This window comes from Diabrotica virgifera, chromosome 2 (assembly GCF_917563875.1).
Source record: "Diabrotica virgifera virgifera chromosome 2, PGI_DIABVI_V3a".
NCBI classification, from domain to species: domain Eukaryota; kingdom Metazoa; phylum Arthropoda; class Insecta; order Coleoptera; family Chrysomelidae; genus Diabrotica; species Diabrotica virgifera.
This window is the reverse complement of record NC_065444.1, coordinates 172,142,679-172,167,167: the sequence shown is the minus strand read 5'-3', so window position 1 is coordinate 172,167,167 and position 24,489 is coordinate 172,142,679. Positions and strand designations below refer to the sequence as shown.

Genomic DNA, 24,489 nt, shown 5'->3' with positions numbered 1-24,489 from the left:
TAGCCGTAAAATATTTGCGAATTATGTACCGATGGCCTTAACCAGTTATTGTCTTGCAGAAAAACAAACTGAAACTATTATATTTATCAAAGCAAAGCCTACATTTTTTACTTTTTTAGATTTTGCGTATCACTAATGCTTTTTAATATTTTGAAAAAAGAGCTAAGAAAAGCTACATTTCCAAAATTTTTAGAAAATTTTTTTTTACTATGGAACCAAATTTCTTCAGAAATAAGCTTTGAACCGGTCAAACTTACAGATAGTATAAACAGTACACATACATATAAAGTAAAAGATAAAGCGGTAACGATTAATTTTATTTAGGGTGATAAATAGGGGGAGATTTTCACGATTTTTTTAACCAAAAAAAAATGGGCCAACTTTATTTTGAGCGTAACTCATTCAGTTTTATTGCTAGAATCTTTTGTAAAAAGTAAAAATAAAGCTTCTTTTAAACACTTTAAAAAATCTATCATGGGTTTTCCCAAAAACTGCTCTATTTTTTGGTTATTTCTTGTTGAAATATTCGATTTGGAATTTGACGAATAAGAACGTATTTTTCATGAGCTACAACTTTGCTCTTCTAGGAATATTTTTTCGATAAAATATTTACTTTTTGGGTTATTTGCGAAAAACCGCCTGATAACGTTGTATTTTTGTCGAAAAATCAACATTTTTCATCGCAATTAAATCTAAAAATATTGACTTACGTTAAATTTCTATAGAACGCAAGTTGCTTAGAATTAGTCAGTTTATCCATTTCCGGACCTACTTTAAACGCTCGTTTTTTTACCTCCGAGAAGTGGTGATGGTCACCCCCCAAGTAAAAGCAACCAACGGCACAAATTCAACTTTGAAGTCGAGGGTAAATAGAACCTGAATCCAAATTTTCATGCAATTCGGAGTTGACCCTGAAAATTACACACCAAAACGGTCATTTATTGGGATATTTATTAGAAATAAAGGAACAGAACGATATTTTGATATACACACCATCTAAATTTCATATTATTGTCTATACAATTAATCGTACATAATACTTATATAGAATAATAATATTCTTTGGTGAAGTTTCTATTAAATATGGCAACAGCATTCTCAATCATTTATACTCGAAGGGCCTCTGGTCCCCTTATCATTAACAAAATTATAAAGTTCTCTTCAAGTCGTAGGGGCTTATATTTGCACTTGGTTAATATTAAACGGAGAGGCGCTTAGCTCTAAGAACATTGTAGTGTCTCTTATTAGTACAAATTTAAGGACATATTTTTCGTTAATTGATGTTGGGAACATTCCTTTACATGAAATTTATATGCTGCACATCGCCGTTATAGCTCCCGCCGTAATATAATGTACCATGTACAGAGCGTTTACTTTTTAATTAGATATACCACATTGAAGGAAGCACTAAAATCGGCAACATTGCTTATTATTCCACTATTGTATCGTTGCGTAATCGTCAATCGGCAGATTAAACAAATACTTTAAGTTCTGAAATTAATAATTTACAAGGAGTGGGTAACGTAATACAATAATTGTTAAATTGCCGGCAAGTAGTTGTCAGTAAAGCGGCTTCTCAAATTCCTTTGACATTTATTACCAAACATTTAAAATTGCATTTTAACTGTTAAAGATGTTAAAAATTTTATCTACTCGTTCGGATGATAACAGTAGGTATTGTATTAAAATCATTTTATCATTTTTTCTCTTTTCTCAATTTTAGTTTTTATTGCATAGTATACAAATTATTGTAATCACTGAATACATAGTTAGTTAGTTACCTCGTTTAAACGTACATTTTAGGCCAAAGAAACTTTTAACTACCATTGGCGGACCCAGAATAGGTCGATTAACATTCAAAACTCAAAATAAAATAAAAATCTTTACAAAATGTCACAAAATGGAAATTATAGAAAGAAGTTTTTTTGAATAAAATATTTTTAATAAGTCTGGGTTAAAAATATCCATTTTATTTTAAATGTACCTATTTTATCGTAAATTATGATAAATAATAACGCAATTAATATTTGGTGGAAGCCCTATTAGCCCGATCAAAGAACAATCTGACCCAAAAAAAACACAGAAAGGATGAAAATTTGGGAATAGGTAGTTGAAATTGTCTATTATTATATACGAAAAAGTTTATAATTCTACATCCCCTCCATTTTACAAAAATGGAGGGGAATACCCCTTCTCGGGGATGAAAATATATATTCAAAATAAGTCCGGAATTGGATGAAATAACTAATTTTAAGCAACTTTTGTTCTATGGTGTATTCCACGAATATACGACTGTTTTGATTATCGCGACAACGAATATTTTAGTGTGCAACATAAGAAGTACGAAAGTATTTTGCTTTAATAATTACTCTAATAAACAACAATATAATTTGCAATTTACTTTCGTTCTTCATATTTTGCACAGTAAAATATTCGTTGTCGCGATAATCCAAGAGGGTCGTATATTCGTGGAATGGGGTATATAGAGCTTTTTCTTTAAGTCAATACTTTTCGAGTTATTTGCGAGTGAATATGTTCATTTCTAACAACAAAAAACATGTTTTTGGATAGTTTTTCGCAAATAACTCAAAAAGTAAGTATTTTATCGCAAAAATATTCTTAGTACTTGTATTCTTCTTAGCCTAGTAAAAATATAGCTTATAAAAAAGTGAAAAGAATGGTGTACGCTTGAAGTCTGTATACCCAGTAGAAGCGGAGTTGTAGCTTATGAAAAGTAGGTTCTTATTCGTCCAATTCCAAATCGAATATTTCAAAGTGAAATAACCAAAAAAACGAAGCACTTTCCGGAGAAAACTCATTACAACTTTTTTAAAGTGTTTAAACAAGGTTTATTTTTATTTTTTAAAAAACTTTTAACATTAAAAGTAAGTGAGTTACGCTCAAAATATTGTTGCTCCTTTTATATTTTGGTAAAAAGAATCGCGAAAATCACCCCTAATTAGCATCCCAAATAAAATTAATCGTTACCGCTTCACAAGGTTCTTTGTTTATGTATTTTTTATAATAATCTATAAATTTCATTGGTTCAAACTGTTCATTTTTGAAAAAAATTGGTTTTAAAATAAAAAAATTTCTAATTTAAAAAAAAATCCATTTTTTTTCAAAATAACTTAAAAATTATTAGTAATACCAAAAATCTCAAAGAGTAATAAAAGGTACGTTTTTCTTTTCTAAATATTTTGAATTTTTTTGTTTTCCTAGTACACACAAATTGGTTATGCTATGACTGTTCAAAATTTGCATACACTCGTGATTAGTGACTCGTTCAAGCCATTTTAACTACAACCTTTTCAAAAACAAGCACTTTGAATCGATGAAACTTACAGATCATATAAAGAATACGTACGCAAAGTAACTTGTGAGGCGGTAACGAATAATTTTATTTGGGATGCTAATTAAGGGTGATTTTCGCGATTTTTCTGCCAAAGAATAAAAGCGACCAGCAATATTTTGAGCGTAACTCACTTACTTTTAATGTTAGAAGTTTTTTTTTTTAAACAAAAATAAACCTTTTTTTAAACACTTTAAAAAAGTTGTAGCGGGTTTTCCCCGGAAAGTGCTTTGTTTGTTGGTTACTTCACGTAGAAATATTCGATTTTAAATTTGACGAAGAAGAGCCTACTTCTCATTAGCTACAACTCTGCTTCTACTGGGAAAAACAGACTTCATGCATACACCATTTGTTTCACTTTTTTATAAGCTATATTTTCTCTAAGTATATTTTTTTCGATAAAATACTCACTTTTTGAGTTATTTGCGAAAAACCGGCCAAAGGCAGGTTTTTTGTTAAAAATGAACATATTATGTATTCACTCACAGATAACTCGAAAAGTATTGACTTAATGAAAAAACTCTATAGAACAAAAGTTGCTTAAAATTAGTTATTTTATTCAATTCCGGACTTATTTTAAATATATATTTTCATCCCCGAGAAGGGGTATTTCCCTCCATTTTTGTAAAATGGAGGGGATGTAGAATTGTAAACTTTTTCTTATATAATTACAGACAATTTGAACTACCTATTCCTAAATTGTCATCCTTCGTTTATTTTTTTCGAGGTTTTCGTAAAGTTTTGTGTTCCTTGACCGAGCTATATTGTTATCAATACAACTTTACAATCTTCTGTTCATAGGTAGCAGCAATCTACTCCTGTTATATTCAACAATCTCCTCCCATGCTTGCTCAATTGCTTCCCATAGTTAAATTCTATTCGGTGGCCTAAGGTTTCTTTCATTTACTTTATTTGTCAATTCTGCCCACATACTTTCGATAAGATTAAGGTCTGAACTTCGGGATTGCCGTGAAAGAACATTTCTTCCACGGAGCTTGTTCCAACCATTCTCAAACGATTCTACATCGGGCAATTGTCCGGTCGGAAGATGAAGTTGTTATTGGGGAATTTTTGGATCACTGATGGTAACTTTATGTTCTCAAGAATATGATTGTAATATATTCCTGGTAATTTTTCTTCTTTATGAGAATAAACGCCCGAGCCTTCAGCACTTATCCATTGCCATACGTTGACCGAGAAGTCTTCATTATTTCGTAAATGATGAGTTTACCATTCATCAAACCTATGATTTTTTTACCTATAAACTCTTATTTGACCATTACTATATGATTGAAACACTTTTTCATCGTAAAATGCAATGTTATACCAAAATTTATCTTTTAGACAATAGGTGTAATACGTGTTTACATAGTATGAGATCCATCAAATTCTCTATCTCTTATATTATAAGATTTATTTATGTTCACTTCTTGTAGCATTTAATTGTCTCGATGTTTCACCTAAATAAAAATGTTTGCTTTCACAATGTGTTTTATAAAAACAATTCTTTGTTCTGTTTGGTACATAATCTAAGACCTAAGTGGAAGAAGGGGATATGTCACATTTTCTAAAATTTTGAGTTTCCTAGTGAATGAAGGTGGTATATAACTTCGCTATCATATGACACTTACACTGTACCTCTAAAAATCTTAATAAAGATATACTAATGGATGAAGGTGGTATGTAATAAACATGTAAAATACGATTCTCTTGAATGTAAGAAGGAGGTATGGAACATTTTTTGTTTTTTTTTAGGTTTAAATTGTTTATAACTCGAAAACGATTAACCTTAGAGAAATATTACGTACAAAAGTCCTTTTTTGTTTCCAGTAATCAAAAGAACCTAAAATAATGTCTACCCGGGCCGAAAAAATTGATTTTTATAATCTATTTAATTTGTTTTTAAATAAATGTAGCAATAACTCCGAAATTATGGTATTTAGGTATAGGAAATATAACACGAAAAATAATCAGCATTTCTTAAAGACTTCAAAACGCAAAAATATACAAGGTGTTCCATTTGGAATAAGAAAGTTCATTAGATTTCCAGAAAAACGGAATATCTGACAACAATGTAATTACCACTATAATATCGTCCACATTAGAAAACCCTTACTCACCAAAATCCATAAAATATCGTGCCAGCCGTTTCCGAGATAATTGAGGCTTTCCATATATAATACTCACTCTGTATAATATAATTATTTAATAATACAAGGCAAAGTAGACGAAAGAAGAAGGGCCAGGTCGAAGAAGACCGTCATGGCTTAGAAACCTGTGGGAATCGTTTAACAGATCCTCTGCATCCCTTTTCCGAACTGTCATCAACAAAATTACTATAGCCAATTTGATAGCCAACGCTCGATAATCGAGCACGGCACATGAAGAAGATTATTTTGTGTTTAATTACACTTTCTGTAAAACTGTTTATAGAGTATTATTTCATGCAACATACCCCCTTCATCCATTCAAATAAAGAATAGTTATACAAACTAAAATTAATGGAAGAAGTGTACAGTTTTTATTTATTTTTAGAAAAAATACTAAAAATAAAAACAAATTATCAGTAGTAATTGCACAAGAGCTCTAAAATTATTGAATTTTTCCCGAGTGACACTTTGACAGTTTTCCCGATAGTTTTCCCGAGTGACTGAGCCGAAGGCGAGTGAAATTATGTCAAAGTGTCACGAGGGCAAAAATTCTATATTAATTTTAGAGATCGAGTGCAATTTGTTGCGATTATTTCATGAATAAAACTGTTCAAAACCAAAATTTTATTGTAATTTATTTATGTAAGTACATGTAAGTATTTATGTAAGTATTTATTTAAGTTAGTACTGTTAAACACACAGTTGATATAAAATATTTTACGGTTGAAAGTCATCACTTTTATAACTTTTAAAACATTAATTGTCATTAATGTCACTGAATGTATTTTTTCGTAGCAACGAAGGGCATCTGACGTAATATACTTGATGACGGGATATTATCAAAAATTATCACCTTAATTTGCATTTCTGTAGCTTTCTATTGGTCAGAATCTCCTATGAATGAAATAATCAGCATTATATTATGTAAAGGAATGCTTATAGCAATATAAATAAAGCCAAATAACAGAAACACTATTTTGATGATAAAAGTAGAGGAATAAAAACTTTAACTGTCCATATCTCAAAAGGTAGGCTTTGTGACATACCCCATTCTTTCACTTGGTTCTTCAATTGTTAGGTTGATTTTAGATAAAATAGTTCCCAATATATATTTTATAAATTGCATTAACATGCCACAAGAAAATAGCTTCAGAACAATAGATTAAACTGTTCAGTTCCTCGATTTTAACTGTAAAATGGGATTAAATGTAAATAAATTCGATTGAAAAATTTAAGAGGAAAACCCTTTGATGCGATTAAGCGTGAAGCAGCTTAAATCTGTATGCAGATGTTTCGACAGGGAGACCTGTAACGATCGAAGCGTCCGACTGCACGGTATGCTTCTACGGATTCGGCATCAAACACCAAAGGTCACATGCTAGTGATGTTGAAAAAGTAACTATGCGTTACAAAGTACTCGTTACTTACGAATTCCGAAAGTAACGATATATAGAGAGGCAAATCGTTACTTTGATTACTCTGATTACTTCGTTACTTCATACCAATCGTATTAGAGCGAGTAACTACTATTGTATCTACTTTGATTACTCTGATTACTTCGTTACTTCATACCCATACCAATCGTATTAGAGCGAGTAACGACTATTGTATCTACTTTGATTACTCTGATTACTTCTTCTTCTTCTTCAAGTGTCATCTTCGTTCCGAAGGTTGGCGATCATCAGGGCTATACGTATTTTCGAAACTGCTGACCGAAACAATTCGTTGTTGCTACAACTATACCATTCCCGTAGATTTTTTAGCCAGGAGTTTCGTCTTCTTCCTATGGATCTTTTTCCTGCTATCTTCCCCTGCATAATTATTCGAAGCAGTTCGTATCTTTCGCCTCTTGTATAATGTGTCCCAAGTATTGCAGTTTTCCTTTTTGATCGTAAATATGACTTCCTTTTCTTTATTCATTCTTCTCAAGACCTCGACGTTTGTGACTGATTACTTCGTACTTCGTGAATGTCGTTATTATATCGGAATACCTATACAAAATACTTATCTACTGAGAAATACGATTCTCGATAAATAATTACCGGTACTCAAATACAAAAGTAATCATAATAATCAAATCATTTTTATCTCTTAAACAGATTGGTGAAGGTCGTTGTTATATCGGAATACCTATACAGATCTACCTACTGAGAAATACGATTCTCGATATGATTACCGGTACCCAAATACAAAAGTAACAAAAATAATCATAGTAATCAAATCATTTTTATCCCTTAAACTGATCGGTGAAGGTCGTTGTTATATCGGAATACCTATACAAAATACCTACCTACTGAGAAATACGATTCTCAATATGACTACCGGTACTCAAATACAAAAGTAATCATAGTTATCAAAGTAACGAATACTGTAAATGATTACTTTATATACAAAATATCTACCTACTGAAAAATACGATTTTAGATATGATTACCGGTACTAAAATGCAAAAGTAACAAAAGTAATTATAGTAGGTAATCAAAGTAACGAATACTGTAAATGATTACTTTATACAAAAGTAACGATTTGTAACGAATACTCGAAAGTAACTATAATCAACATCACTATCACATGCGTATTCGGTGACATTTTTCTGCTGACTTTATTAAACAGCGATGTGGTTATTGTAAGATTATTTTGTAAAATAATTACATTATGTACAATTATATAAACACAATAAAGTTGTATATACAGGGTGTCGAGAAACTCTCCCGACAAACGAAGACAGGAGATTCCTCAGATAATTTGAAGATAGTTTAACCCAATTCATCTAGTCCGAAAATGCTTCCTAAAGGAGCTAGAGCTCTTTAAAGATGGCGTCTAGAAAAACGAAAATTGGTACGCCTATTTATCTTCTAGAGATAAATCGATTTCATAATGTAAGAATTTCTAGTACCGGTCATAGGCGTCCGTTTTGAGTAGGGCAACTGTTATTTTATTCCATAACTTTTTTGTCTTTAACTTTTAAGTATTTTTGATACTGGATTATTAAATTTTGAGGTATTTTGTGCTAAAAGGTAGTCTTGCTTTAAGTCGGTAGGACTCACCTTTTCTAAAAAAACTCGATTTAAAAATTTTTCGTTTTTTGAATTTGAAAAAAAATTAAAAACTTTTTTCAAAATAAAACGTTTAATTTTATCGACTTTAAGCAAGAGTAACTTTTAGCACTAGAATACCTCATAATTTAATAGTCTAAGGTCAAAAATGCTTAAAAATTACAGACGAAACCGATAAAGTGATAAAATAACCGTTGACTTGACCAAAACGGATTCCTATATGACCGGTACTAGAAATTCGCAATTGGTAAAATCGATTCATCTCTGGAAGATAAATAAACGTACCAGTTTTCATTTTTCTAAATAGTTTTTTTTATTTTTTTTTATTCAAATAACGAAAAATTTTCAAATCGATTTTTTCTAGAAAACGGTGAATCATACCGACTTAAAGCAAGAGTACCGTATAGTATTAGAATACCTCAGAGTTTAATAATCCAGTGTCAAAAATACAAAAAAAAAGGTAAAGACAAAAATATTATGGAGTAAAATAACTGTTGGCCGACCCAAAACGGACGCCTATAACCGGTACTAGAAATTCTCAATTGATGGAATCGACTTATCTCTAAAAGATAAATAGGCGTACCAGTTTTCGTTTTTCTAAATAGAGCGTTCTATTTAAAAGAAAATAATTTCAAGACGCCATCTTTAAAGAGCTCTAGCTCCCATTTTCGGACTGATCACGGAGATGAATTGGCTTAAATTGTCTTCAAATTATCTGAGGAATTTCCAGTCTTCGTGTGTCGGGAGAGTTTCTGGACACCCTGTATATAAAGTAATACAGTGTGGAGCAGAATTATGGAATAAATTCATTTTCTCTAGCATGGACGAGTTTGGAGAGAAATCCCGAAACAGGTCGATTTTTATTCTTAAATTATAATTTTTGGCATATATCGTCGGCCTAATATGAAAAATGCATAAGTCCAAAATATTAAATTTTATGCTTTTGATGGCATCTGTTAGCATTGTCCAAAAGCTACACTCACCGGCACAAAATTCCGCCACTAAAAATTGGATTAAGTTTGACAACTTAGCATCAATTTGTACGTACATGTATTGATATCGTTTGCTATTATTCCGGTAACAAAAAAAATGCTTAGAAGGCATTATACGGGGCTGAATGGAAACGTTGTATTTTCTCCCAACTTTAAGAAATTCTGTGGAAAAATTGAAGAGCTGATTTTGTTTCATAGCCCTTTCGTATTTTTCCGGAGGCATCACCAAGATTTTGTTTTTAGAAACATCCAAATATCTATTTTCTTGTAAGAGCTGCGCAATTTTTTGTAAATAAAAACACTGATTGACTCATAAACATAAATATCTTAAATGGAGGTTGAATTTATAAGATTAGAATCTCAATCCTATCGAGATCCTATCGCACAGATCTCAATCCTATCGAGCATTTATGGGATGAATTAAAAATAGCTATTCGCCATCATCCTAGACCTCCAGAAATTTGGTACGGTTATGGCCCTGGTAGAGGAATATCGGGTTATATCGGGATATAGTGACGAAATAATTTAAACCTGGGATGCTACAGATATACTCTACTTTTTAATAATATAATTATAACTTTTACAAGAGCCGTTCGAACAGAAATGTTTATGATTTTCTATATGGACTATAAAATACTGCAACCAAGGGGTCCCTCTTCAGGGTCGATCGCATACAATAGTTTTTTTGTTGCAAAGCATATTTATTAATATTATTATAATTATTGTTTCAGATGTTGCTGTGGAAGAACATTGGAACAACATAAATACGCGACAGATACTCAGCCTCCACAACCTGGGGAACTATGGTATCCGAGCAGATGCACAATTGCAAGTCCCACAGATGCCTACGGGATACTGGAATTTCAGGGAGGACCACACCCTTCCAAAGCTCAAGTAAGATAAATTTAAAATAATGATGAATTTTTACTATCTTGCTTTAAATAGATCTGATATTTGACTAATGGTCTCATAACTGTTTATGATGATGTTTTATCATGTGTATCATAAAATATGTGAGTTTTACTAAAAATACAGAGTGAGATTTAAGTATGGAACGTCTCAAATATCTCGAAAACGCCTTGCCCGATTTTTATAGGTTTTGGTATGTAAGGGTTTTCTAATGAGGCCCATATTACAGTGGTATTAGCGTTGTTGTCAGATCTGCCGTATATCTGGAAATCTAATGGACTTTCTTCTTTCAAATGGGACACACTGTACATTTTTTGCGTTTTGAAGTTCTTAAGAAATACTGATTATTTTTCATGTAATATTCCCTATACCTAAATCGATCTAATTTTGTTCTGACTTTAATTAATTAATAATTAAAAAATTACTTTTTCATAAATAAAAAATAATTCGGCCCGGGCATATACACTCTGGGCCAAAATTAACGGGCCACCTTAAAAATGGGTCATTTTTCATGTCTTATATCTCCTAAACCTGTTGTCCGATTTAAGTGATTTTTTTAATATGTTATAGCCTTGTTCCTTGACAATATCGTTATAATAATATTGTTGTTAAAGAGGTACATTTCATTGTATACCGGGTGTACGAATCAAACTGTGTTTTTTTCTTAAAGTTTGCATCACCCTGTGGAATATTCTAGTATTTTTAGAACACTTAAACTAAAACCTAACTATAGCCTCATACTTTCTCAACATTTTGTTGTTTGATTGATTCTCTTATGTTGGATAATAAAAAAGTTAGGTGCTTTAACAATTAGACATGTTTTTTATCAATACAGGGTGCTTTTAAAAAAATTTGGCAAAGTTTAAGGGGTAATTCTGCATGTAAAAATAATGACAGTTTGCTTTATAAACTTATGTCCGCAAATGCTTCGTTTCCGAGATGGGGGGTCTTGAAATTTTTCTGACAAATTGACGATTTATTTATTACTTTAAAACCAATTGAGACATGCACATGAAATTTGGTGGGTTTTAGTACTTAGTTATTGCACATTTTTTTGCATACAATTAAGCATTTAATATTCACCATTGGCGCGCATAACGGTAATATGATGTCTCATATTACCCGTATGCGCGCCAATGGTGAATATTAAATTCTTAATTGTATATAAAAAAATATGCAATAACTACGTCATAAAACCAACCAAATATCATTTGCGTATCTCAACCGGTTTTAAAGCAATAAATAAATCATCAGTTTGTCAGAAAAATTTCAACACCCCCTATCTCGGAAACGAAGCATTTGCGGACATAAGTTTATAAAGCAAACTGTCATTATTTTTTCATGCAGAATTACCCCTTAAACTTTTCCAAAAATTTTTAAAAACACCCTCTATTGATAAAAAACATGTCTAGTTGTTAAAGCACCTAACTTTTTTATTATCCAACATAAGAGAATCAATCAAACAACAAAATGTTGAGAAAGTATGAGGCTATAGTTAGGTTTTAGTTTAAGTGTTCTAAAAATACTAGAATATTCCACAGGGTGATGCAAACTTTAAGAAAAAAACACAGTTTGATTCGTACACCCGGTATACAATGAAAATGTACCTCTTTAACAACAATATTATTATAACGATATTGTCAAGGAACAAGGCTATAACATATTAAAAAAATCACTTAAATCGGACAACAGGTTTAGGAGATATAAGACATGAAAAATGACCCATTTTTAAGGTGGCCCGTTAATTTTGGCCCAGAGTGTATTATTTCAAATTTTTGCATCATTCTAAACAAAAAAGGTCTTATGTAATTTTTCTCTTAAGTTGAACGTTTTCGAGTTATAAACAATTTAAACTAAAAAGAAATCCAAAATGACTATTTTCAAGGCTTGAAAATACGAAGTTCGCAAATAGACCGATCAAATAAAATTACAGTACATGTAAATCAAAATGTAATTCCGTACAGGTTGGAATAAATTTTTTATCAAAGTTTAGGTTCAAACAAAAGATTTTTTCAAGAAAGTATATGATTCATATGAGGGGATCATTGTTTAAATAATTAAAAATTGGTAATTTTTGCACAAAATTTACTTTTTTAACTGCTGCGGTAACTCGTGTTTTTATTAAGGATTATACAATTTTTTTCTGCAAAGATGAAGAAAATGTCTTTTATATGAGACTTGCTAAATTAAATTTGACCCATAATTTATTTAAATAATTGTAAATCAATACTGAAAAACAAATTTCCAAAAAAATATTATTTGCAATATAAATAAGCACTATAAAATATTTTGTCTTACAGAAAAAGTTGCGCTATAATATCACAATAAATTGACGAAAAAATTAGTTGATAAATATTGATTAGTTTATGAGATATTTAATTTGTTTATAAAAAATTACAATATTTTCAATTGCAAAAACGCGGTTGTTGCCTATAGAGTAAACAAATTTTTAAGATCTCATTTGTTAAGTTTTATGTATGTTTTCAAAAAATGTATTGACAAATCAAAATTTCAATTAAACACTCCTCCTTAATGGCGTTTGAAAATTGGTATAATTTGTTTTTAACTTATTTTTTTAATAACATCGCCAGGATTAAAAATTTTTAAATTATTTTTCGATATTCGTATTCTAGGTAATTTTTGACATATCCACAAAAAAAATAAAAAAATTTTAGAAGCATTTTTGGCCGAGATAGCTTTTCCCAGTTTATGAATTTATAATTTGTTTATTATCAATATTGACATTTAAAAGTACGTGAGTACATCTATTAACCTTAATACTTAACAATGTCATTTATGAATATAATAAAAATTGTAGAATATTTTAAAAAATGATGATATTCGTAGCACCTTAAATAAAAACCTTTTGTCTGAAAATTGGCGGAGGAGTAGTTTCCAATATCTCCGTTAATAATGGGCCAATTTCAATATTTTCTATTAATTTGGGGTAGCATATAAAAATAATAATATCTGCATGACCCTTTTTGACAAAAATAATCATTAACTAGTTATAAACAATTTTTTTGTCAAAAAATTTTTTTGTCTAATATTGTGATAAATAAAACTTGGCAACAAAGATAATCACAAAAGAGCATTAAAATAAATTGTTATTTTAAAAATTTAACAAAATAGTAAGATTTCGTTAAAGAATCACAAAAACTTTGTTCTTTGTAAAAATCATTGGCAAAGTCTTGCAAAAATAATGTGAATACCTACAAAATTAAATATATAACAATAATGGACGACAACCTCTATATAAATATATTATGTATATAAGTGAATAAAAATTAACAAATATATACACAATTCTTAGTGTATTACCTGTTAAAAAGATTATAAAATTAATTATAAAATACATATATATTTTAATACATACAAAGTACAAAGAAAATGGTTATTTTCCTAGCAAGTGCAGAAAGGCATTCTTTTCCGCACGTGACTGCAGTTTGCCGAACGACGCGAAGCGGGAGTTCGGCAAGCAGTCGAGTGCGGAAAAGAGACTTTCTGCAAGAGTTAGGAACAATATTGTAGCGGAAGAGAAATCTTGGCCGATCCCCGTATAACAGTAAACACCTCGAGAATGACGTAATCGGATGTGCTAGGCCTCGCCGGAGAATTCTGGAAGGTACGTCACGTAGGCGGAACAAGCCGATAGCTCGAGATGGGAGTCGATTGTTCCAGAATAACAACTGGGTATAAATACGGGCATATTTTGTGAATAAGTTTAGTGTAGAAGATAAATTCGTCTGTAACTTATATAAATAAAGTCGTATATAAATTACGAACCGCTAGTTTTATTGTAATTAGAAGTAATTACACTAATCACGCTACAGTTGGTGTCGGTGTTCGGTAAACTTAGTGCGATATAAATAAGTGAATTACAGAGAGACTTTAAAAGACTTTTGAACTTTATTCGTCGGGAATAACCGGAGTGCGTTAATTGTTCGGTATTCGGAAAGACTTTAAAATACTTTTGGACTTTATTCGTCGGGAATAGTTAAAGTGCATTGATTGTTCGGTATTCGGAAAGACTGTTAAAAGACATTTTGGAAAGTACGTGTGTGCCGACCAAAGATGTTGCTACAAGAACTTACAGTAAAACAGCTCCGTGAACAGCTCGAGGAACGGGATCTGGACAGCAGTGGGCTCAAGATAGTCCTACAAGCACGACTCGAGGATGTCCTCACGAAGAACGGAGAAGACCCAAAGACGTTCCACTTCCAGTCAGCAGAACAAGCAATCTTATCGAAATTAAAAACTGTTTCTGAAACGATCGATGATACTTCTAAGATAAATAATGAGAAATTCGAAACCATTTCTCAAAAGATCGATGAAACTTCTATAAAGAACAACGAGAAACTTGAAGAAGTTAGTAGAAAAAGCGACGAGAAATTCGAAAATGTTGCTAAAAGATTCGATGAGACTTCTCAAATAATTAAAGAGGTCTGTAGGCAAAACAACGAAGAACTAGAAGAAGTTTGTAAACAGAACAATGAGAAATTTGAAGAAGTTTCTAGAACATTCGATAAGATGCAGAAAAGTGTAGAGACCGTAGAAGAAAAGATCAAACAGCTAGAGAGCAGGATAACCGATACAAAAGTACAACCATCAGTTAATGCAGCAACGTTAGATCCTTTAGTGAAAGATGAACTACCGAGAGACGAAACGTCGCATAATATGAGATTCAAATTACCACCATTTGATGGAAAGTCCTCTTGGTCCATATATCTTAGACAGTTTGAAGCTATTGCGACCGCCAATCATTGGACCGAACAAGAAAAGGCTGTTTCCTTGACTGCTGCTTTACGAGGTGATGCTGCAGATATATTAAGGTCAATTCCCAAGGGTCAAGAAAATTGTTACCAGACCTTGTTCACTCGTCTAGAAAAACGCTATGGAGATGCCCATCTACAACAAGTATACAAAGCACAACTGCGAAGTAGAAGTCAACGAGCAAGTGAGAATCTGCAAGAATTTGAAGCAGATGTGGCTCGTGTGGTGCGGTTGGCTTATCCAGAGGTGCCAGACAGCGTTTTAGAAGAAATTGCAGTAGATACCTTCGTCAATGGGCTGAAAGATAATGAACTACAGAAAGCTTTACGACTAGCAAGGCCGAAAGTTTTAGATGAAGCACTTGCTATTGCCTTGGAACACGAAGCAGCTAGCCAAGCTTCACGAAACAATCGAGTAATAACCGTGGAAAAAGGCGATAAGAGAAAAGATGAACGTTTGGTGGAAATGGTACGGAGGGTGATTCGTGACACGATGCATGAAGAGGGCTGGAAGAGTTGGTTCAAATACAGATGCTTCCTCGATACGGCCATGCAGTGAAAGTTGTAATCACCGGCTTAAAGTAGATGAACAGCTTTGCCCTGTGAGACGAACTACCGTCGTTAATGAGCAATGGCAGCCACAACAGTTACAAGAAGCCCAAGAAGACGATCCATGTATAAAAAGAGTATTGGATTGGATGCGTCGAGGTGAGAGACCTAGTTGGCAAAACATTAGTGCATGTAGTCCGGAAGTCAAGGCCTACTGGAGCCAATGGAATTGCCTGATACTAAAAGATGATCTTCTGTACAGAACCTTTGAGAACGATGATGGTACAGAATCTAAGCTTCAGTTGATTGTACCTAAAAGTAAAGTGTCAGAAGTATTGCGTCAGTTGCATGACGGTACATCAGGTGGACACTTTGGTATTACGAAGACTCTGCAAAAGGTTCGAGAACGGTTCTATTGGGTGAACTGTAAAGATTATGTCAGAAGATGGTGCCGGAAATGTGAACTGTGTGCATCCGGTAATGGTCCGGTTGGTAAAAAGAGAGCACCCATGAGACAGTACAATGTTGGAAGTCCTATGGAAAGAGTAGCTATCGACATTGCAGGTCCATTTCCAGAAACCGATGCTGGAAATAAATACATCCTGGTAGCCATGGATTATTTTACAAAATGGACTGAGGCCTATGCATTACCAAATCAAGAAGCTGCTACCGTTGCAGAGGTACTTGTTAAAGAATTCTTTAGCCGATTTGGTGTTCCCTTGGAGATCCACTCCGACCAAGGGCGAAACTTTGAGTCAGCTCTTTTCCAAAACGTTTGTAAATTGATTGGTGCCAATAAGACCAGAACAACACCCCTGCATCCTCAATCAGATGGGATGGTCGAGAGGATGAACCGAACGATGGGTAAACACTTGTCCAAAGTTGTATCTGAACATCAGCGAGATTGGGACCAACACATTCATTTATTCCTGATGGCCTACCGCTCGGCCGTAAATGAAACTACAGGTCAAACACCAACCTGCCTGATGTTGGGTCGTGAAGTTCGGTTGCTCTGCGACCTAGAGTTTGGCTGCGGACCTTCCGAGGAACATGTTGCAGGCGAAGACTACGTTGACCGCCTGAAATTACGAATGAACAACATTCATGAACTTGCCCGACAACACATCCAGATAGCCAGTGACAGAATGAAAGATCAATATGATTCTCGATGCAAGAATGAAAGCTTCGAAGTAGGTGATCTTGTCTGGCTTTATAATCCGCAACGTCGTCGAGGCTTGTGTCCTAAACTGCAAAGACAATGGGAAGGTCCGTATGAAGTTAAGAAGAAAATAAATGACGTAATATATAGAATTAAGAAGTTGCCAAACGGTAAACCAAAAGTTATTCACATAAATCGTCTTGCACCATATGCTGGCTCAAATGAAACAGAAGAAGCACGAGTCCTCCAACAGGAGATGAAAGATGTCGCACAGCCAAGTTTTAATCAATTTATGTCAAATTACGCAGCGAGAAAGAGTGCTAGATTCGGCGTGACCACAGAAGTTCAGCAAGATCTGTTTGGTGTTCCAGAAAACGTCTCTCTGGCCCACTGTGTTGCCCAAGACCTCGAGATGACTAAAGGAATATCGTCCGTATTCAATAGAAAGTTCGGCCGCCTGGACGAGTTAAGAAATCAGCAGCCTAAAATTGGAAGAGTACTGCGATTGGAAGATGGTCCTCGATCTTTGCTGTATATGGTGACCAGAAAGTCTTATACGGACACGCCAAGCTACGAGAACATATGGCGTGCTCTAACTAATTTGAAGAAAATCGTGTGTAATTATGACATCAAAAATTTGGCTTTACCAAAAATAGGCCATGCAGTAGAAAATCTGGATTGGAAGATTGTGAGAAGCATGCTTGAAGTGGTCTTCAGAGGAACTGGTGTACAAATCACTGTGTGTTGCATGAACCCGAAGATGTCGTACCCTTCAAAGACAGTAGACTGTTATTTCTTCTTGAAGGGTGTATGCAGAGCTGGAGAGTCGTGTAGATTCCGCCATCCTGGGCCTTCATTTAGAGTTGCTGATCGAGACGCTCAGATCTTAAGAGGGGAGCAGTGTAGCGGAAGAGAAATCTTGGCCGATCCCCGTATAACAGTAAACACCTCGAGAATGACGTAATCGGATGTGCTAGGCCTCGCCGGAGAATTCTGGAAGGTACGTCACGTAGGCGGAACAAGCCGATAGCTCAAGATGGGAGTCGATTGTTCCAGAATAACAACTGGGTATAAATACGGGCATATTTTGTGAATAAGTTTAGTGTAGAAGATAAATTCGTCTGTAACTTATATAAATAAAGTCGTATATAAATTACGAACCGCTAGTTTTATTGTAATTAGAAGTAATTACACTAATCACGCTACAATATTTTTTCTAAGAGTCTTTAAAAAATTATCAAATCTTAATCAATTAATTTAATTAATATGACTATTTCACTCATCTTAAAATTTTCACATAATCTGACCAATCACAAACCAAAGACAGCTTGTGTTATCGCGAAAATTCCACACCTGTAATTTTGAACCAATCAAAATACGTTATTTTGACAGATCACCATGGCAACGGAGGTATTTTATCGGAAATTTTTTGCTCGTGGGGTACCCAACAGCGAATTATAGTGGAAATTTTTTGACGTTTACAATAACAGAACATTTTTGACAGACTGGTTTTTATTTGTTTACATAATTTAGTTTTGATTCATTTTAGCTACAAAGCTAAGATGTTTTCTATATTCTTCAGACACCTCCTCTCTTCTTAATGGCGAAAATGCAGGACTTTGAATGTTTTCAATTAAGTTTCTATGTCTAATAAAATATATATAATATTTAGACACTAATTTATTTACCTTTTTCCCATTCAGTACTTTCAATTTTGCGTAGTTTAGTTTTAAAAACGCCAAAAAATAATTTTCTATCACTTGTAGTTACTCAAAACTTATGTAAAATTGAAGAATATACTATTTTCTATCTTGAAATGGTATTCCCATGCAACTACAATGAGTAGAAATTACGAATTTGAAAGCCTAAATAATTGCTGACAAAGCTATGGCGCGCTATTAATCTGTTCATGCAGCTTTGGATTTTCAAATGCAAATTTGGTGTGGAATTTTCTTACCGAATACCACGCGAAGTCAAATTAATATCCGGAAATTTTTTTTTGATCATGAATATTTTTAGAAAATTTCCCTCGTCTGCGACTCGGGAAATTTTCAAAATATTCATGATCTCAAAAAAATTTCCGGAAATAATTTGACCTCTAGTGGTATTACTAGTGAAAACACCAACTGTCTTTCAATTCTGATTGGTCTATCAGCTTCGTGTTTTCAACGACGTAACCATGGATACCGATCGCAAAGCAAAGTTTAACTTTTGCCAAAAAAATTATTGTAGCTGTATACGTCAAAATGAGTCGTTTCGGTGGTACTTCAAACGAAGTTATAAACCAAAACATTGAAGAAAATATATCGAGTAACACAAGAAAATCTAAATCTTATATATGGAGACAATTTATGATGTTCTGTGTGGATCGCAACTACAAATTAGATGCAGAAAATAACAACGAAAGACTAGCATTCATTCTAAAAGACTGGGCCTTCAACATGCGAAAAATTGATGGTAGTGATTACAAGGAGAGTTTTATTAAAACCATATGGAACACTACTGCAAAATTGGTACAAGAAAAATATTTCTGTGAGTATCAGAGACATATTGATCCCTTCAAAGATATAACCTTCAAGGAAGCGAGAGCGGCTCGTGATAGTAAGAGAAAATTGTTGCAAACTGTACCCGATAAAAGGAAAATGAGTTCTGTATTATGACTAATTGTGAATTATTCAAAAATGGGTAGATTTGGGTTACCTAGATCAAATGTATTATTATTAAATTCCTTCCTCTCATTCTACTGAATTTTTGACCTATCACTTTGTTCGTGAAATAGTCTAATAAAATACCACTCGTGATTTAATTTATCTTATAAGTCTGTCTTTTATTTCTAAACTCAACTGAGTTGCTTAAAGAAAACACCACTCGTAAATCGACAGACTTATCGCGAAAATTGAATCACTAGTGGTATTACTATTGAAAATACATACACAAATTAATTATTTGACAAGGTTGTCAAAACCAAACTTTCAATATAATTAGTTAGCATGACGACGATCTTGGTTTCCATGACGATGATTCAAAACGACTGTTATTGTCTACCCATTTGACTTTCGAATATTATGTCAAAATAATTTTATTTCATCGAATTGTCTCGTTAATTTCATTAAAACAGGAACACAATAAGATATATTTGAAATAAATTAGTAAATAATATCTAAATATTAGTTTATTGCATGTATTATAATTACTTTAAGGCCATATTAACATATCTAAATTAACACGCGTGCGGAAAAGTAACATGCGTGCGGAAAAGTGAAACTTTCTAAACTAAAATGCGTGCGCGAAAGTAGACATTTTTGCACGCTCGTAGCAAAAAGCCTTTAACAAATTTTAATGCTAATTCAGTATTATTTTTTTATAAAAATCTTTTGTGTCAACTTTTATTTATAACATATAGAGAAAAAAAATTGAAAAAAAAATTGTTTATAACAAATTGACGAATATTTATTGTTAAAAGTGTCATTTAGATATACTATTTTTATATACTACCATAAACTAAAAAGAAACATTGAATTTGGTCCATTATTAAAGAAGATATTGCAAAGTACTACTGCACCACTCTTCATGCAAAAAGTTTTCAGTTATGGTCACTACGAAAATCATTATTTTTTAAAATATTCTTAAATTTTAACTCTATTCTATTTTTAACTCCATTTTAACTCTATAATCACTTTAATGTGTAAATGACATTGTCAAGTAGTAGGGTTGATAGATGTACTCACGCACTTTAAAATGTTAATATTGATAAATAGACAAATTATGAATTTTTAAACTTGGAAAAGCTATCTCGGCAAGAAATGGATCTAGAAAATTTTTTTCTTTTGTAAGTGTGTCCAAAACTACCAGGAACACGAATATCGAAAAATAATTTCAAAATTTTTAATCCCGGTGATGTTATTTAAAAAACAAGTTTTAAACAAATTACACCGATTTTCAAACGCCATTTTGAAGGGGTGTTTAATTAAAATTTTAGTTTGTCAATACATTTGTCGAAAATACACATAAAAGCAAACAAAATGAGACCTTTAAAACTTGTATACTCTATCGGCAGCAACCGCGTTTTTGCAATTGAAAAAATGGTAATTTTTTATAAACAAATTAAATATCTCATAAACTACTCAATATTTATCAACAAATTTTTTGTCAATTTATAGTTATATCATAGCGCAACTTTTTCTGTAAAACAAAATATTTTATAGTACTTATTTATATTGCAAATAATATTTTTTTGGAAATTTATTTTTCAATTTTGATTTACAAGAATTTAAATAAATTAAGGGTCAAATTTAATTTAGTAAGTCTCATATAAAAGACTGTGTCTTCATCTTTGCAGAAAAAAATTGTAAAATCCTAAATAAAAACAAGCATTGCCGCAGCAATTAAAAAAGTAATTTTTTTGCAAAAATTACTAATTTTTAATTATTTAAACAATGATCCCCTCATATGAATCATATACTTTCTTGAAAATATCTTTTGTTTTGACCTAAACTTTAATAAAAAATTTATTCCAACCTGTACGGAATTACATTTTGGTTTTATTTTATTTTATTGGGCTAAAATTCGAGTTGAAACCTTCTTCTATTCTTCTACCTATTGGCATGCTTTAGTCTAAAACATTGCTTTTTAATTTTTAATGAAACGCTTATGAGAAGACGGGTGATCGGGATGCATTAACAACTAAAAACAATGTTTTAAAATGAAATAATCCCAAATTACTTATCGGGAACTGATAAAATAAGGTTTGACCTTGAATTTAGGTAGTTCGTAATTTCAAAAATAATGTTTTTTACTTGTGTTTTTGAGCATTGAATATCGTCAGTTTTTGTTTTTTGTTTTTCAGTTATAAATTGTTTATAACTCGAAAACGATTAACTTTAGAGAAACATTACAAAAGACTTTTTTTGTTCCCAATGATCCAAAGAACCTAAAATGATATCCGCCTGGGTCGAAAAAATTATTTTTTGTAATTTGTTTGAATTTATTTTTACATGAATATATACTATAAAACGCAAAAAATATATAGGGTGTCCCATTTGAAATATGAAAATCATTAGATTTACTGAAAACGGAAGATGTGACAACCTACCAAAATCTATAAACATCGTGCCAGCCATTTCTTAGATAATTAAGGCGTTCCATACATAAAACTCACTGTGTATATCTAAATATAGCACCTAACTAGAAAATAGGTTTACAGGAAGATAAAAATATTTTAAAAATACAGATTATTCATATTGCAATATTAGAATCCAATTCAAATATTGAATAAATATCACCAGGAAAGGTATTTTTGAAGTTTTGTAAAGTAACAACATTTTTATAAAATAAATGTGTGTCTGGAATTGAACGTATTCAGGTAGGTATATTTATTTAATCGTGTTTCTTTTGTCAGTGTTTCCTTTGTGTGCCACTCTATTTTTTTATAAGCGATACTACGTGTGAAACTGTCATTGCTTTGGACATTTTGTGTAAAGGACAAAAATGTGTCGAGACTGAAAAGGCTCTAGAAATATGCGGATATCTTTTAAGTTTAAAATAAATATCCGCCCTTAAATTCTCTGGGGAAATCCTTATTGAAACTAGAGAACCTTTTAATAGTAGGTGAGCGAAGTATGCTAAATGAGCAATCACTCGAGCGCTTTGGGGACCTATTGGGTTGTGAAGAGTAGGTCCTAAAACCAAAAAATTTAAGTAAACTTTTCCATTTTAGTGGGGACTTTCCATTTTTAATTTAATTTTCCATTTCCAAAAATCGTTTTTTTTAGATTATAGCGCCATCTATCCATAATTCGAAAAAATGCTTCGAATAAAAGTTGCTTATTTTTACGTAAAGGATCCAAATCTGGAATAAAAATTTGGGGCTCCTATTTAAGATTTTAATGTATAACAAAGTGGATAATGGGTCTCCTTAACGAACCCCCTTTTTTACTTTAAATTCTTCTGAAACTGTACCACTGCATTTTACATCACAAATGGTTTTTTTAAAGTGTCATTTTACAATACAAGTGTCAAGAGCACAATAAACCAGAATATCTGTTTTATAGACCTGACAAAGGCTTTCGATCGCATCCAAGTCGAAGACGGCTTACATTTACTGTATAGAAGAAACATACCAATCAATATTATACAAACCATCGAAAACATCTACTTTCATAATCGAATACAGGCAAATGGAAAACTAACGCAGTTTATACCAGTACATAGCGGAGTCAGACAATGTGACTCGTTAAGCCCACTGTTATTTAATATAATAATGGACGAAATAATAGAAGCGGTACGTAAAGGTCATGGTTACAGAATGGGGAACATAGAAATCCAAATATTATGTTATGCAGAGGACGCCGTATTAATCGCTGAGACACAAGACGATCTCCAAAGATTAACAAATATCTTCAATACAACAGCCAAGAAATACAATATGATAAATCAGCAGAAAAAACCAAATGTATGACAACATCTAAATACCCACTACGATTTAAAATCGAAATTGATGGGAAAATAATAAAGCAGGAAGCACGCCTTAAATATCTGGGAATAGATATAACTAGTTACGGAGATGTTGAAGATGAAGTACAAAGCTTAAAAGCAAGTAAAGCGGCGGGATCCCTTAATGACACAATCTTTTTTTTTTCATCTTTAAAGAGGGGGGTCTGGAATCTTCAAAATACACCTCAGTCGAGAACGCCGCCTGACTGACCTTAGTGCAGGATTCATTCTTCGTAGTACCAGCGATAGTTCCCGAGGTACTTTAAAACGCTCTCTCGTCGCCGAGGCTACGCCGAATGCCTACCTGCTAAACCATCTGTCATCTGTCATCCAGCGCTCCGAAAGCGGAATGGCCGCTGCAAGGTCGACATCGCTTCCGAAGTACTTTACCTTCATTTATCCACAGACTGTAAGCAAGGAGGCCCTTCATTTTCCCCGTTCCCCCTTTTTTTGGTCCCAAGATTGGGCTTTTTGTTCTTGTTTTTTTTTTTACAGTCTGTCTCATACAATATATCTCACCTATTCGCCTCTCGTCAAAACTTATTCCCTCTGCCTTCTACTCACAATATATTTCCCTCTCACCCATGTTGTTGGTACAGCTGTTTTTTGTCCTCTTCTTTCTTCTTGATCACTACACGGATATAGTTGTGTATGCTAGTCCAACCAGTTTTATTTTCAATCATTCTCTCAATCATTTCTCGCACTGTCACAAAATTCACACCTGTCTCTCTTTCCATTATATTTCTTTCTACTATCCATCTGTTGCACTCTAGCATCGTATGTGTAACAGTGTCCGGGTGTCTGTCGTATAGACATTCATCAGTGTCAGCCTTTCCAAACCTAGAGAGGTAGGCTCTAAAACACCCGTGTCCTGTGAGCACCTCCGTCAGGAAATAGTTCAGTCGCCTATGACCACAGTCCATCCAATCTTTTAAGTTAGGGAGCAACATCTTTGTCCACTGTGCCACATGCTCCATGTTGTTCCATTCTTGCTGCCATCTTTCAATTGACCTTTCTCTTTTCTGTCTTCTCTCGGCCATAGTGAGCTCAAGGTCTCT

At 32.8% G+C, this 24,489-nt stretch overlaps 1 protein-coding gene across 12 annotated transcripts in view; it reads left to right on the top strand.

Moving 5' to 3' along the window:
• The window catches only part of LOC114331473 (transient receptor potential cation channel trpm), a 1,429,758-nt gene that overhangs the window by 1,166,288 nt on the left and 238,981 nt on the right, over window positions 1-24,489 (top strand). For all 12 annotated transcript variants that reach the window (XM_050642920.1, XM_050642916.1, XM_050642919.1 and 9 more), the window contains one exon: window positions 10,282-10,444. In XM_050642920.1, the coding sequence (XP_050498877.1) occupies window positions 10,282-10,444 (163 nt within the window). The remainder of the gene's footprint in view (window positions 1-10,281; window positions 10,445-24,489) is intronic.